This window comes from Scomber japonicus, chromosome 5 (genome assembly GCF_027409825.1).
Source record: "Scomber japonicus isolate fScoJap1 chromosome 5, fScoJap1.pri, whole genome shotgun sequence".
Classification (NCBI taxonomy): Eukaryota; Metazoa; Chordata; class Actinopteri; order Scombriformes; family Scombridae; genus Scomber; species Scomber japonicus.
Window position 1 is genome coordinate 746,540 of NC_070582.1, and position 17,500 is coordinate 764,039.

At 48.2% G+C, this 17,500-nt stretch overlaps 2 protein-coding genes across 5 annotated transcripts in view; both read right to left on the bottom strand.

Annotated features, from left to right (window-relative positions):
* Positions 1–6,287, bottom strand: part of gtse1 (G-2 and S-phase expressed 1) — a 9,528-nt gene extending 3,241 nt beyond the window's left edge. The window contains 7 exon segments of the mRNA XM_053319335.1: positions 464–533; positions 620–1,046; positions 1,928–2,050; positions 2,237–2,352; positions 2,494–2,999; positions 6,027–6,087; positions 6,263–6,287. Coding sequence (XP_053175310.1) covers positions 464–533; positions 620–1,046; positions 1,928–2,050; positions 2,237–2,352; positions 2,494–2,999; positions 6,027–6,087; positions 6,263–6,287 — 1,328 coding nt within the window.
* Positions 6,288–9,247: 2,960 nt separating this feature from the next.
* atp2b1b (ATPase plasma membrane Ca2+ transporting 1b) overlaps positions 9,248–17,500 on the bottom strand; it is a 32,791-nt gene continuing 24,538 nt past the window's right edge. For all 4 annotated transcript variants that reach the window (XM_053319583.1, XM_053319582.1, XM_053319581.1 and 1 more), the window contains 3 exons: positions 16,991–17,098; positions 9,800–9,988; positions 9,248–9,598 (listed from right to left, as the gene is read on the bottom strand). In XM_053319583.1, coding sequence (XP_053175558.1) covers positions 9,248–9,598; positions 9,800–9,988; positions 16,991–17,098 — 648 coding nt within the window. The remainder of the gene's footprint in view (positions 9,599–9,799; positions 9,989–16,990; positions 17,099–17,500) is intronic.

Genomic DNA, 17,500 nt, shown 5'->3' on the forward strand with positions numbered 1-17,500 from the left:
GAGGAGATCACCACGGTAACCAGCCCAGAAGAGATCACCACGGTAACCAACCCAGAGGAGATCACCATGGTAACCAACCCAGAGGAGATCACCACAGTAACCAACCCAGAGGAGATCACCATGGTAACCAACCCAGAGGAGATCACCACGATAACTAAACCAGAGGAGATCACCACGGTAACTAAACCAGAGGAGATCACCACGGTAACCACCCCAGAGGAGATCACCACGGTATCCAAACCAGAGGAGATCACCATGGTAACCAAACCAGAGGAGATCACCACGGTAACCAAACCAGAGGAGATCACCATGGTACAGTCATTACGGCAGTACAATCAAATCCTAGTGAGCGCCTTCACCGTATTTACAACTAAACTAAACTTTTTCCTTCAGCTTTGAGTCTCTCTGGTGGGATCAAAGGGTAAGTGTGATGTAAGTGTGATGTCACTGTGATGTCACTGACCTGTCCACGCCGCTCAGTGACATCAGCCTCTTTGGCCTCACTGACTTCGAGACGTCTGGAGTCGAAACACCTGAAACACAGAGACAGCTGATGACATCACACGACACAGAAGCAGAATACACAGAGGAAGCAGCTGTGACATCATCTGTCGCTTACCGTCTCCATGGCGACCTGCTCTGACTCCTCCGCTGGGTGTGGGGGGGATGAAGCTCTTCAGTCCGCTCTGTCTCCGGGCGGAGCCGCTGACGGAGCCGGTCCTGGGCGTGGCCTCGGCCCGCTGCAGCGGCGTGGAGCGGCCGGCCTCAGACGATCTGCGGCTCTGCAGGGACAGCGAGCGGCGGCCGGCCGGCGGGTCCACGGCGGCCACGGGGCGGTGAGGTCTGCTCTGATTGGCCGGTCTGCTGGCGGGGGCGGGGCAACCGCTCAGACGGCGGCTCAGAGATGAGTTCAGTTTAGATGCAGCTGGAGACGCTGAGGAGGAGGCGGAGGAAGCGGAGGAGGAGGAGGAGGAGGTGTTCTTCCTCTCCATCACCCTCCTGCTCTGAGGAGGCGGAGCTTTCACCCCCGACTGGTTCTTCACAGTCTGAAGGAAGGAAGGAAGGAAGGAAGGATGTAAGATCATGCCAAACTAGTTGATATGGTGTTAGGTAGGAAGGAAGGAAGGAAGGAAGGAAGGAAGGAAGGGAGGGCGGAAGGAATAAAGGAATAAAGGAAGGAAGGAAGGAAGGAAGGAAGGAAGGGAGGGAGGGAGGGAGGGAGGGAGGAAGGAATAAAGGAAGGAAGGAAGGAAGGAAGGAAGGAAGGAAGGAAGGAAGGAAGGGAGGGACTGAATTCAGACTGAACTCCGCAGCAAGACATCATGGAGGTTACGACCAGTTCAATATAATCAATATATTAAAAAAAGATCAATAAGAGAGATTTGAAATGACATTTGACCCATTTTATACCAAAAGACTGAATGCTCCTGAACATGTCAAATGGTGTAACCACAAAATGTCAAATGGTGTAACCACAAAACAATGATAGACTAGTTGATATGGTGTTAGGTAGGAAGGAAGGAAGGAAGGAAGGAAGGAAGGAAGGAAGGTGTTTTATTGACTTATTTACTGTTTTTAAGCAAGTTGAATTATTTGGTACAAAGTTTTTATGGTTACACCACTTAGACATTTTTACCATAATCCTCTAATATATTCTCTCTAAATGGATTAAAAGCAGAAATTTGATGCTGGGTCCACAAAAAAAAGAATGTGTGAAGTTATTCATACGTTTATTTTCACGTTTTAACCCTTTAAATTTAAACTAGACCTCATGGAGACTAACAACCATCACTGACTCAGATATATAACTTCTATCTTTTATCTGACATGTTAATATCTGTTGTTGTTTTATGACGATATAATCGCAGAATTAATAAAGTTTATTAAACATTTGTGTGATAAGCCAATCAGAGGGAAGCGTGTGTACCTTAGTGGGCGGGGCCATCAGGCGTTTTCCCAGCATGCTCGAGTTGAGCGAGGAGTCGCTCACTGAGTCCGAGAGGAGATCTTCACATGACCCGGCTCGGCTGGAGGGACGAGAGCTCGCCATCTGCAACAGGAAGTGACATCATAACACAAGGGTCTTCTTACTAGCATTAATCACTACCGACTATTACTGCAGAGAAGAAGAAACAAACCACCACATGATGTCATCAACATGAGAACTGTGTGTGTGTGTGTGTGTGTGTGTGTGTGTGTGTGTGTGTGTGTGTATAATGAGTGTGTGTGTGTGTACTTTGCTGGGTGGCTGCAGTCTGCTTCTCTCTGTTCTGGTCTGACAGGAAGTTGACGGGACGGCCAGTTTACTGGGCAGCACGACACCGAACCCCGACCTTCCTCTCAGCGCCATCCCGGGCTTAGTGTCAGAGGAGGAGGTGCTGGGTCTGGCAGAGGAGGAGGTGCTGGGTCTGGCAGAGGAGGTGGTAGTGGGTCTGGCAGAGGAGGTGGTAGTGGGTCTGGCAGAGGAGGTGGTGGGTCTGGTAGAGGAGGAGGTGGGTCTGGTAGAGGAGGAGGTGGTGGGTCTGGCAGAGGAGGTGGTGCTGGGTCTGGTAGAGGAGGAGGTGCTGGGTCTGGTAGAGGAGGAGGTGCTGGGTCTGGTAGAGGAGGAGGTGCTTGTGGAGGAGGCGGTGTTTCCTCCCTGCAGGCGCCGCTGGATGGCGGGGGGCAGCAGCTTCATTGGACTGTCCTGCACACAGAAGGTTTCACGTTTGATGGGACTCAGCACCGTCGTCGGCTGACCCAAGAAGTCCAGTTTGGCGTTGGCGTCCTGGAGGAACGGCTCCGGTCCGGTCCGGTGGGGCTCGGCATGCTTCAGGGGCAGCTCTGGTCCGGTCCGGTGGGGCTCAGCATGCTGCAGCTGGTTGGCTACTCGCTGAGCTTCCTCACAGATGACGTCAAGCTGGTCTCCGGTCAGCGGACTCCAGCTCGCCCAGTCAGGCCGAGAGACGCTGCTCTGCTGGGCCACAAACACCTCATCCTCAGATTCATCACCTTTGGAGCTGCAGACACAGATCACACAGACATCATCATCATCATCATCATCATCATCATACATAGTCTCTCGAGCGTGTCCTGGGTCTCCTACCGGTGGGACGGGCCCTGAACACCTCACCAGGGAGGCGTCCGGGAGGCATCCTGACTAGATGCCCGAGCCTCCTCATCTGGCTCCTCTCAACGCGGAGGAGCAGCGGGTCTACTCCGAGCTCCCTCCGGATAACTGAGCTTCTCACCCTATCTCTAAGGGAGAGCCCAGCCAGCCTACGGAGGAAGCTCATTTCGGCCGCTTGTACCCGCCATCTTGTTCTTTGGGTCACGACCCAAAGCTCACGACCAGAGGTGAGGGTAGGAACCCAAAGCTCATGACCAGAGGTGAGGGTAGGAACCTTTCGGCTCAGCTCTCTCTTCACCACGACGGATCTGTGCAGAGTCCGCATTACTGCAGACGCCGCACCGATCCAGCTGTGGATCTCCCGCTCCATCCTTCCCTCACTGTGAACAAGACCCCGAGGTACTTGAACTCCTCCACTTGGGGCAGGATCTCATCCCCGACCCGGAGAGTGCACTCCACCCTTTTCCGGTTGAGGACCATGGACTCGGATTTGGAGGTGCTGATTCTCATCCCGGCCGCTTCACACTCGGCTGCGAACCGATCCAGTGAGAGTTGGAGGTCACGGTCTGATGAAGCCAACAGGACCACATCATCTGCAAAAAGCAGTGACCCAATCCTGAGGTCACCAAACCGGACCCCCCCCCCAACCCTGGCTGCACCTAGAAATCCTGTCCATAAAGATTATGAACAGGATCGGTGACAAAGGGCAGCCCTGGCGGAGTCCAACCCTCACTGGAAACAAGTCCGACTTATTACCGGCAATGCGGACCAAGCTCTGACACCGGTCATACAGGGAACGGACGGCCCGTATCAGGAGGTCCGATACCCCGTATTCCCGGAGACCCCCCCACCGGACTCCCCGAGGGACACGGTCAAATGCCTTCTCCAAGTCCACAAAACACATGCGGACTGGTTGGGCCCCATGCACCCTCAAGGACCCTGCAGAGGGTGTAGAGCTGGTCCACAGTTCCACGGCCTGGACGAAAACCACACTGCTCCTCCTGAATCCGAGGTTCGACTATCCGACGGACCCTCCTCTCCAGCACCCCCGAATAGACCTTACCAGGGAGGCTGAGGAGTGTGATCCCCCTGTAGTTGGAGCACACCCTCCGGTCCCCCTTCTTAAAACAACATCCAGGGCCTTGAGGAACTCGGGGCGGATCTCATCCACCCCCGGGGCCCTGCCACCGAGGAGCTTTTTAACCACCTCAGCAACCTCAGCCCCAGAGATGGAAGGCGTGTCGGTGGGATTGAGGAGGTCTTCGAAGTATTCCTTCCACCGATCCACAACGTCCCGAGTCGAGGTCAGCAGCGCACCGTCCCCACCATACACAGTGTTGAAGGCACACTGCTTCCCCCTCCTGAGACGCCGGATGGTGGTCCAGAACCTCTTCGAAGCCGTCTGAAAGTCGTTTTCCATGGCCTCGCCGAACTCCTCCCATGTCTGGGTTTTTTCCTCAGTGACCGCCCTAGCTGCGCTCTGCTTGGTCTGCCGGTACCTGTCTGCTGCCTCCGGAGTCCCACAGGCCAATAAGGTCCTATAGGACTCCTTCTTCAGCTTGACGGCATCCCTCACCGCCGGTGTCCACCAGCGGGTTCGGGGATTGCCGCCACGGCAGGCACCGACCACCTTGCGGCCACAGCTCCGGTCGGCTGCCTTAACAATGGAGGCATGGAGGGGGGCAGACTTCTACCAATTATAAAACAACCCTTAGATGATATATTGAGTAGCAAAAAAGAACTCAAGGGGTTTATATCTTGCATGTATACTGGCATTAACAATCTGTCAGAAAAAGAGGGGCTTAAGGTTAAGGAAAAATGGGAGGCCGACCTGCTTCATAATTTTGAAGATGCTGATTGGACTGAGCTATGTGAAAAGGCCCAACGGTTTTCCTTTAATAGTAAACATATATTAACCCAGTATAATCCAGTATAATCTGATACCCCCGAAAGACTACACAAGATAAATCAGACAATCTCTCAATACTGTCCAAGGTGCAAATCTGAAGTTGGCTCTCTTCTTCATATGTTCTGGTCCTGTTCACAACCGTCCAATTACTGGGAAACGATACTTAGAACCATATCCAATATAACTAAAACAAATATTCCTCTCGAACCAAGGCTAACTCTATTAGGGACAACAAAATCAGATTAATAATAATAGCTCTGACATTAACCAACAAATGCATAGCTCTTAAATGGAAGGCTTGCGGCCACAGCTCAGGCCACGACCGCCTTGGGGCCACAGCTCCAGTCGGCCGCCTTAACAATGGAGGCACGGAACATGGCCCACTTGGACTCAATGTCCCCCGCCTCCCCCGGTACATGGTTGAAGCTCTCCCGGAGGTGTGAGTTGAAACTCTCTCTGACAGGAGACTCTGCCAGACGTTCCCAGCAGACCCTCACAATACGTTTGGGTCTGCCAGGTCTGACCGGCATCCTCCCCCACCATCGGAGCCAACTCACCACCAGGTGGTGATCAGCTGACAGCTCCGCCCCTCTCTTCACCCGAGTGTCCAAGACATGCGACCTCAAGTCCGACGACACTACTACAAAGTCAATCATGGAACTGCGGCCTAGGGTGTCCTGGTGCCAAGTGCACATATGGACACCCTTATGTAAAAGCTTCATCATGTAAACACTGAAACATCACAGCAGCTAGAGTCTGAAATACTTCTGATCATCACACTGAATCAGCACAGAGGACCCAGATATACACAACTAATCATTATTATATATAAACATACACAACTAATCATTATTATATATAAACATACAGCAGTAATGGAGCTGTTTATCATTCTCAATGTGTGTGTGTGTGTCTATGTGTCTGTGTATGTCTCTATGTGTGTGTCTCTATGTGTGTATGTGTCTCTGTGTGTATGTCTCTATGTGTGTGTGTGTGTGTGTGTGTTACCTGGCAGGTGACAGAGAAACATCAAAGTCGACCAGTTGCTCATCAGCCAGAAAGAACACACCTGTTCAGAAACACATGACGTATGAACACGTTATAACAGCTGATCAGGTGACGTATTAACACGTTATAACAGTTGATCAGGTGACGTATTAACACGTTATAACAGCTGATCAGGTGACGTATTAACACGTTATAACAGTTGATCACATGACATCAGGGTGAATCAGCTGACTTACTGCTGTTGGTGGTCCTTGCCTCCATCCTGACGTCCAACTAAAAACACAAACATTTAAACATTTAATAATAAAAACATTTAATAATAAAAACATGATCGTTAACCTTCCGGCTGACGTCAGCGTTAGCCTGCTAGCTCGTTAGCTTTGCGTAGCTTCCACAAACTGCTCGGAGCTTCGGACTCACACTTTAAACATGAAGTTTGATTTATTTATTATCAACATAAAGTTTCTGTTTTCATTAAAGTTTAAACTACAAACCTGCGCGTGTCTCTGGAAGCTGGCTGCTCGTGCTGCTCTACGACAGGAAAACAATTCAAATCTGCTGCGCTCAGGTCACGTGACCCACACACGAGCAGCGATTGGCTGGACGTGTGTGACGTAGGAGGAAGCTGAATTATGGGGGTTGTAGTTCGCAGAGTGAAAACCGAGTTTCCGGTTTTAAATCCCACGTTAAAGTTTGATCATAAAATATTTATTTACTACATTATTATTATAGTTATTATTATTTTTACATTATTGTAGTTATTGTTATGTATTCTATGATTGTATTTTTATTATTTTATTTTATTATTATGTTATTATGTGACTAATTAGTGGCTTTCTGTTGCCACAACGACACGTGATGCTGTGAGATTGATGTAATGTAAAGTTGATAAAGTGCTCTGTACTGTCTGCAAAAACTAAATAAAAAAGTTTGATCATAATTGAAATTAAAATAAAGTGCGTGGACATGAAGAAAAGCAGATAATACATTCAATAATAAAGTCATAAAATGAATAAAAATAAAGCATCACTAAAGTGTAAATGATGAGAGAAACAAAGCTTAATGCATCTATCTTCCTTTAATAAATCCTCAGAGGCAGAAGAGATCAATATGAGGGCTGGTGAGATTCATTAGAGAGGAAAGAAGACAGACATAACAAACTAAAGTAAACCTGTAATACTGATATTCACCACTAGAGGTCCACAGAAACACACAGTGATGATCAGCTGTTTCCTCTCACCTGTCAGTTTGTTGTATTGACTTTATTTAAGATGATGTGTGTAATAAAGTGTGTTTAAAGGACAGTTGACAGTGTTTCCAGCGTTAAAGCAGCAGTCAGGTTTCCCTCTCTGTAATCATTCCTCCTGTTCATACTGACTATTAACACATCTGCTTCTAATGTGCTTCCAGTGTTCAGTGATGGAGGACTGTATCACAGTGTTTCACTCATTTAAAGTCTCTCATCAGCTTCTATTGAGCTTCAGCAGTGTTCCTCCCTCCCTCCTTTCCTTCCTTTCCTTCCTTCTTCCTTCCTTGACTTGAGGACATCAGTCATTTGAAGTCTCTGATCAGCTTCTATAGATCTTCAGCAGTGTGAGTTACTATAGTTACCATAGTAACTCACACTACTATAGTTACTATGGTAACCATAGTAACTATAGCAGTGTGAGTTAGTCATATCAGTGATATCTGACACATTTACAGTCTGTTTAGCATCAGACTCCCTCTTAGTGTTTCCCTCCTTTCCTTCATTCCTCCCTCCCTCCTTCCTTCTTTCCTTTCCTCCCTCCCTCATCTCCCACTCCCTCCGCTCCCCTCTGCTCCTCCTTACTCCTTTCCACTCCTTCCCACCCCCACAACTCCCTCCGCTCCTCCCCACTCCCTCCCCACCCCCATGCTCCTCCCCACTCCCTCCGCTCCTCCCTGCTCCTCCTTACTCCTTTCCACTCCTTTCCACCCCCACAACTCCCCCCGCTCCTTCCCACTCCTCCCTGCTCCTCCTCACTTCTTTCAACTCCTCCCTGCTTCTTCCCACTCCTTACCGCTCCTCCCCACTCCCCCCCACTCCCCTCTGCTCCTCCTTACTCCTTTCCGCTCCTCCCCACTTCTTTCAACTCCTCCCTGCTTCTTCCCACTCCTTACCGCTCCTCCCCACTCCTCCCCACTCCCCTCTGCTCCTCCTTACTCCTTTCCGCTCCTTCCCACTCCTCCCTGCTCCTCCTCACTTCTTTCAACTCCTCCCTGCTTCTTCCCACTCCTTACCGCTCCTCCCCACTCCCCTCAGCTCCTCCTTACTCCTTTCTGCTCCTTTCCACCCTCACAACTCCCTCCGCTCCTCCCCACTCCCTCCCCACCCCCCCGCTCCTTCCCGCTCCTCCCCACTTCTTTCAACTCCTCCCCACTCCCCTCTCATCCCCCTACTCCTCCCCATTCCCTTCCCGCTTCTTCCCACTCCTCCCTGCTCCTCCCAACTCCCTCCGCTCCGCCCTGCTCCTCCCCACTTCTTTCAACTCCTCCCTGCTCCTCCCCACTGACTGTTTAAGACACTTCATAAACTGTGAATCAGTGTGATTACTGAGTCTTTCAGTGATGATCTAACACAGATAATTAAATATAAATATGATAGATGATCAGCAGCAGGAACATTTCCTTGGAGGCGGAGCTTCAGGAAGTAATGAAGGAGTGAAATCAGCTTCAGTTGTTTTAAACTTTTAATAATTTTTGGTTTTACATCTTTGAAACAACAACAAGCTAAAACAAGTTTTTTACAAAAATACTAGAATAAAATCGTTAATAAACGTTAGACATTTATATTAAACATTTGCGTCTATAAGAATCCCCCCCCCGCCCCCCCTCCCTCTACACCTGTCAATCACAGATCTTTTAATTAATCCTTCACACAAAACTAGCTCAGCTCGTCCCGCTCTGACTACGTCTGAACATCGATATTTACAGATCATCACCTCACAAACACTCTTCTCCTAAAGTTCATGTCTATCACCGGACAGCAGGACGCGTCCGTCTGTGTCGGAGCGAGACACCTGGACACACCTGGACACACCTGGACACACCTGGTCACACCTGGACACACCTGGACACGTTAGAAACCAGCAGGTGAACTCCTGACGAGAACCAATCAGACGAGTCCATTTTGGAAAATGTTTGTTTTTCATTGGTCGGCTCTCAGAAGGAGCAGCCCCCCCTCCTGCTGGGGGCGGGGCTTATAGCGAGGTCTCCAGGCTGTGCAGCGGGCTCCCGGGACACGGCGGCAGACCGGACCTGGAGCCGTCCTTCTGCAGCGGCGCCACGCGGTCCATGGCGTTGTTGTTCTGGTTGCCCGGCAACTGCAGAGGCGGCAGCGAGGTCAGCGGCGGCGGGATGTAGACGGAGTTTCGTTTGGTGGGAGCGTCGTCCTCGCCGTCCGCCTCGTCGATCAGCGGGATCTGAGGCTCCGACTCCTCGATGCGGAACTCCGGCTGACTCATGAAGTTATGGATCGAACTGCGAGACTCCGGAGTCTCCAGACCTTCATACGGAGACATGGTGTCCCTGAAGGCGTTCACCACCCGGATCTGAGAGACAGACAGGTGAGAGACAGACAGGTGAGAGACAGACAGGTGAGAGACAGGTGAGACAGACAGGTGAGACATGTGAGACAGACAGGTGAGAGACAGGTGAGAGACAGACAGGTGAGAGACAGGTGAGAGACAGACAGGTGAGAGAGAGACAGGTGAGACAGACAGGTGAGACAGACAGGTGAGAGAGACAGGTACCTGTGTCTGGATGCGTCCCAGGCCTCGGCACCAGAGCACCTGTCCTCTCCTCATCTCCATCTCAGCGTGGTCGATCTCGTCCAGGTCCTTCATCTCCTCCAGCTCCTCCTCAGGAATCTCCTCCCGCTGCGTCCCGTGTCCCGCCGTCTTCAGGAACTTCAGCCAGCTGGTGGGAACGCTGGACACCAGCTGGAAGCACGTTAGGACACGTTAGGACACGTTAAGGACACGTTAAAACACGTTTAGGTCACGTTAAGGACACGTTAAAACATGTTAGGACACGTTAGGACACGTTAAGGACATGTTAAAACACGTTAGGACACGTTAAGGACACGTTAAAACACGTTAAGGACACGTTAAGGACACGTTAAGGACACGTTAAAACATGTTAAAACACGTTAAGGACACGTTAAGGACACGTTAAAACACGTTAAAACATGTTAAGGACACGTTAAAACACGTTAGGACACGTTAAAACACGTTAAGGACACGTTAAGGACACGTTAAAACACGTTAAGGACACGTTAAGGACACGTTAAGGACACGTTAAGGACACGTTAAAACACGTTAAGGACACGTTAAGGACACGTTAATGACACGTTTAAACACGTTAGGACACGTTAAAACATGTTAAGGACACGTTAAGGACACATTAAGGACACGTTAAGGACACGTTAAGGACACGTTAAGGACACATTAAGGACACGTTAAGGACACGTTAAGGACACGTTAAGGACACGTTTAAACACGTTAGGACACGTTAAAACATGTTAAGGACACATTAAGGACACGTTTAGGACACGTTAAGGAAACGTTAAGGACACGTTAAGGACACGTTAAGGACACGTTAAGGACACATTGAAACACGTTAAGGACACATTAAGGACACGTTTAGGACACGTTTAGGACACGTTAAGGACACGTTTAGGACACGTTAAGAACATGTTAAGGACACGTTAAGAACATGTTAAGGACACGTTAAGAACATGTTAGGGACACGTAAAACATGGTAAAGACACGTTTAGGACACGTTAAGGTAACGTTAAGGACATGTTAAAACACGTTAAAACACGTTAAAACACGTTAAGGACACGTTTAGGACACGTTTAGGACATGTTAAGGACACGTTAAGGACTCGTTTAGGACACGTTAAGGACACGTTAAGGACACGTTAGGACACGTTTAGGACATGTTAAGGACACGTTGAGGACACGTTGAGGACACGTTAAGGACACGTTAAGGACACGTTAAGGACACGTTAAGGACACGTTAAGGACACGTTAAAACACGTTAAAACACGTTAAGGACACGTTTAGGACACGTTTAGGACATGTTAAGGACATGTTTAGGACATGTTAAGGACACGTTGAGGACACGTTAAGGACACGTTAAGGACACGTTTAGGACACGTTAAGGACACGTTAAGGACACGTTAAAACACGTTAAAACATGGTAAAGACACGTTTAGGACACGTTAAGGACACGTTAAGGACACGTTAAGGACATGTTTAGGACACGTTAAGGACACGTTAAGGACACGTTAAAACACGTTAAAACACGTTAAGGACACGTTTAGGACACGTTTAGGACACGTTAAGGACACGTTAAGGACTCGTTTAGGACACGTTAAGGACACGTTAAGGACACGTTAGGACACGTTTAGGACACGTTAAGGACACGTTGAGGACACGTTGAGGACACGTTAAGGACACGTTAAGGACACGTTTAGGACACGTTAAGGACACGTTAAGGACACGTTTAGGACACGTTAAGAACATGTTAAGGACACGTTAAGAACATGTTAAGGACACGTTAAGAACATGTTAGGGACACGTAAAACATGGTAAAGACACGTTTAGGACACGTTAAGGTAACGTTAAGGACATGTTAAAACACGTTAAAACACGTTAAAACACGTTAAGGACACGTTTAGGACACGTTTAGGACATGTTAAGGACACGTTAAGGACTCGTTTAGGACACGTTAAGGACACGTTAAGGACACGTTAGGACACGTTTAGGACATGTTAAGGACACGTTGAGGACACGTTGAGGACACGTTAAGGACACGTTAAGGACACGTTAAGGACACGTTAAGGACACGTTAAAACACGTTAAAACACGTTAAGGACACGTTTAGGACACGTTTAGGACATGTTAAGGACATGTTTAGGACATGTTAAGGACACGTTGAGGACACGTTAAGGACACGTTAAGGACACGTTTAGGACACGTTAAGGACACGTTAAGGACACGTTAAAACACGTTAAAACATGGTAAAGACACGTTTAGGACACGTTAAGGACACGTTAAGGACACGTTAAGGACATGTTTAGGACACGTTAAGGACACGTTAAGGACACGTTAAAACACGTTAAAACACGTTAAGGACACGTTTAGGACACGTTTAGGACACGTTAAGGACACGTTAAGGACTCGTTTAGGACACGTTAAGGACACGTTAAGGACACGTTAGGACACGTTTAGGACACGTTAAGGACACGTTGAGGACACGTTGAGGACACGTTAAGGACACGTTAAGGACACGTTTAGGACACGTTAAGGACTCGTTTAGGACACGTTAAGGACACGTTAAGGACACGTTTAGGACACGTTAAGGACACGTTAAGGACACGTTATGGACACGTTAAGGACACGTTAAGGACACGTTAAAGACACGTTTAAGACACGTTAAGGACACGTTTAGGACACGTTTAGGACACGTTAAGGACACGTTAAGGACACGTTAAAACACGTTAAAACACGTTAAAACACGTTAAGGACACGTTTAGGACACGTTTAGGACACGTTAAGGACACGTTAAGGACTCGTTTAGGACACGTTAAGGACACGTTAGGACACGTTTAGGACATGTTGAGGACACGTTGAGGACACGTTGAGGACACGTTAAGGACACGTTAAGGACACGTTTAGGACACGTTAAGGACTCGTTTAGGACACGTTAAGGACACGTTAAGGACACGTTAAGGACACGTTTAGGACACGTTAAGGACACGTTATGGACACGTTTAGGACACATTTAGGACACGTTAAGGACACGTTTAGGACACGTTTAGGACACGTTAAGGACACGTTTAGGACACGTTAAGGACACGTTAAAACACGTTAAGGACACGTTTAGGACACGTTAAGGACACGTTTAGGACACGTGAAGGACACGTTAAGGAAACGTTAAGGAAACGTTAAGGACACGTTAAGGACACGTTGAGGACACGTTAAGGACACGTTTAGGACATGTAAAGGACACGTTTAGGACATGTAAAGGACACGTTGAGGACACGTTAAGGACACGTTTAGGACACGTTAAGGACACGTTAAGGACATGTTTAGGACACGTTAAGGACACGTTAAGGACACGTTAAGGACACGTTTAGGACACGTTGAGGACACGTTGAGGACACGTTAAGGACACGTTAAGGACACGTTTAGGACACGTTAAGGACACGTTGAGGACACGTTAAGGACACGTTTAGGACACGTTAAGGACACGTTAAGGACACGTTTAGGACACGTTAAGGACACGTAAAGGACACATTTAGGACACGTTAAGGACACGTTAAGGACACGTTGAGGACACGTTAAGGACATGTTTAGGACATGTTAAGGACACGTTAAGGACACGTTTAGGACACGTTAAGGACTCGTTAAGGACACGTTTAGGACATGTAAAGGACACGTTTAGGACATGTAAAGGACACGTTTAGGACATGTAAAGGACACGTTAAGGACACGTTTAGGACACGTTAAGGACACGTTGAGGACACGTTAAGGACACGTTTAGGACACGTTAAGGACACGTTAAGGACACGTTTAGGACACGTTAAGGACACGTAAAGGACACATTTAGGACACGTTAAGGACACGTTGAGGACACGTTAAGGACATGTTTAGGACATGTTAAGGACATGTTTAGGACACGTTAAGGACACGTTTAGGACACGTTAAGGACACGTGAAGGACACGTTAAGGAAATGTTAAGGTAACGTTAAGGACACGTTTAGGACACGTTAAGGACACGTTGAGGACACGTTAAGGACACGTTTAGGACACGTTAAGGACACGTGAAGGACACGTTAAGGAAATGTTAAGGTAACGTTAAGGACACGTTTAGGACACGTTAAGGACACGTTTAGGACACGTTAAGGACACGTTTAGGACACGTTTAGGACACGTTAAGGACACGTTAAGGACACGTTTAGGACACGTTAAGGACACGTTAAGGACACGTTTAGGACACGTTAAGGACACGTTAAGGAAACATTAAGGACACGTTTAGGACACGTTAAGGACTCGTTAAGGACACGTTAAGGACACATTAAGGACACGTTTAGGACACGTTAAGGACACGTTAAGGAAACATTAAGGACACGTTAAGGACACGTTTAGGACACATTGAGGACACGTTAAGGACACGTTTAGGACACACTGAGGACACGTTAAGGACACGTTAAGGACACGTTAAGGACACGTTAGGAAACGTTAAGGACACGTTAAGGACACGTTTAGGACACGTTTAGGACACGTTGAGGACACGTTAAGGACACGTTTAGGACACGTTAAGGACACGTTTAGGACACGTTAAGGACACGTTAAGGACACGTTAAGGACACGTTTAGGACACGTTAAGGACACGTTAAGGAAACGTTAAGGACACGTTAAGGAAACGTTAAGGACACTTTTAGGACACGTTAAGGACACGTTGAGGACACGTTGAGGACACGTAAAACATGGTAAGGACTCGTTGAGGACACGTTAAGGACACGTTAAGGAAACGTTAAGGACACGTTAAGGACACGTTTAGGACACGTTGCGGACACGTTAAGGACACGTTGAGGACACGTTGAGGACACGTTGAGGACACGTTGAGGACTCGTTAAGGACACGTTAAGGACACGTTAAGGACACGTTAAGGACTCGTGAAGGACACGTTAAGGACTCGTTAAGGACACGTTAAGGACACGTTAAGGACACGTTAAGGACCGGTAAGGCCACGTTGAGGACACGTTAAGGACACGTTTAGGACACGTTTAGGACACGTTTAGGACACGTTTAGGACACGTTAAAACATGTTAAGGACATGTTAAGGACATGTTAAGGACACATTAAGGACACGTTAAGGACACATTAAGGACACGTTCAGGACAAGCTAAGGACACGTTTAGGAGACGTTAAGGACACGTCTAGGACACGTTAAGGACACGTTAAGGACACGTTAAGGCCACGTTTAAGACACGTTGAAACACGTTAAGGACACGTTTAGGACACGTTAAAACATGTTAAGGACATGTTAAGGACATGTTAAGGACACATTAAGGACACGTTAAGGACACATTAAGGACACGTTCAGGACAAGCTAAGGACACGTTTAGGAGACGTTAAGGACACGTCTAGGACACGTTAAGGACACGTTAAGGACACGTTAAGGACACGTTAAGGCCACGTTTAAGACACGTTGAGGACACGTTAAGGACTCGTTAAGGACACGTTAAGGCCACGTTTAAGACACGTTGAGGACACGTTAAGGACTCGTTAAGGACACGTTGAGGACACGTTGAGGACACGTTAAGGACACGTTTAGGACACGTTTAGGAGACGTTAAGGACACGTTTAGGACACGCTAAGGACACATTAAGGACACATTAAGGACGCGTAAAACATGGTAAGGACACGTTAAGGACACGTTCAGGACACTAAGAACACGTTAAGAACACGTTTAGGACACGTTGAGGACAAGTTGAGGACACGTTAAGGACACGTTAAGACACGTTAAGGACACGTAAAACATGGTAAGGACACGTTAAGGACACGTTAAGGACACGTTAAGGACACGTTTAGGACACGTTAAGGACACGTTAAGGAAACGTTAAGGACACGTTAAGGAAACGTTAAGGACACGTTAAGGACACGTTAAGGACACGTTAAGGACACGTTAAGGAAACGTTAAGGACTCGTTGAGGACACGTTGAGGACACGTTGAGGACACGTTTAGGACACGTTGAGGACTCGTTAAGGACACGTTGAGGACACGTTAAGGACACGTTAAGGACACGTTAAAGTACGTTAAGGACACGTTAAAACACGTTAAGGACACGTTAAAGTAACGTTAAAGTAACGTTAAAACACGTTAAGGACACATAAGGACACGTTAAGGACACGTTAAGGACACGTAAAACATGTTTAGGACACGTTAAGGACACGTTAAGGACACGTTTAGGACACGTTAAGGACACGTTAAGGACACGTTAAAACACGTTAAGGACTCGTTAAGGACACGTTTAGGACACGTTTAGGACATGTTAAGGACACGTTAAGGACACGTTAAGGACACGTGAAGGACACGTTAAGGACATGTTTAGGACACGTTAGGACACGTTAAGGACACGTTTAGGACACGTTTAGGACACGTTAAGGACGCGTTAAGGACGCGTTAAGGACGCGTTTAGGACGCGTTAAGGACGCGTTAAGGACGCGTTAAGGACACGTTTAGGACACGTTAAGGACACGTTAAGGACACGTTAAGGAAACGTTAAAGTAACGTTAAGGACACGTTAAGGACACGTTTAGGACACGTTTAGGACACGTTAAGGACACGTTAAGGACACGTTTAGGACACGTTAAGGACACGTTAAGGACACGTTAAGGACGCGTTTAGGACGCGTTTAGGACGCGTTAAGGACGCGTTAAGGACACGTTAAGGACACGTTAAGGACACGTTAAGGACACGTTTAAGACACGTTTAAGACACGTTAAGGACACGTTAAGGACACGTTTAGGACACGTTTAGGACACGTTAAGGACACGTTAAGGACACGTTAAGGACACGTTTAAGACACGTTAAGGACACGTTAAGGACACGTTTAGGACACGTTTAGGACACGTTAAGGACACGTTAAGGACACGTTAAGGACTCTTTTAGGACATGTTAAGGAAACGTTAAGGACACGTTAAGGACACGTTAAGGACATGTTAAGGAAACGTTAAGGACACGTTAAGGACACGTTAAGGAAACGTTAAGGAGACGTTAAGGACATGTTAAGGACACGTTAAGGACACGTTAGGACACGTTAAGGACACGTTAAGGACACGTTTAGGAAACGTTAAGGACACGTTAAGGACACGTTAAGGACACGTTAAGGACACGTTTAGGACACGTTTAGGACACGTGTCTCACCTGTCCCCACAGCAGGCTGCCGACTCCCAGGAAGACGCACCACAGCCAATGTTCCGGTGTCAGACTGACACAGCTGAACGGCTTCCCTCCAAACTGTACGATGAAGAACTGTAGGAGGAGGAGGAGGAGGAGGACAGGAGGAGGAGGAGAAGGAGGAGAAGGAGGACAGGAGGAGGAGGAGAAGGAGGACAGGAGGAGGAGGAGGAGGAGGAAGAGGAGGAGGACAGAAACATGTGTTATCACTTTGGACCTGAGTTGTGCTTTGACTTTGTCTAACTTGGCTCCTCCCCACTCCTCCCTGCTCCTCTCTACTCCTCCCCGCTCCTCCCTACTCCTCCCTATTCCTCCCCACTCCTCCCTGCTCCTTTCCACTCTGTTCCACTCCCCCCAAACTCCCCCACTCCTTACCGCTCCTCCCCACTCCTTCCTACTCCTCCCCACTCCCCACTCCCCCCTGCTCCTCCCTGCTCCTCCCCACTCCTCCCTGCTCCTCCCTACTCCTCCCTGCTC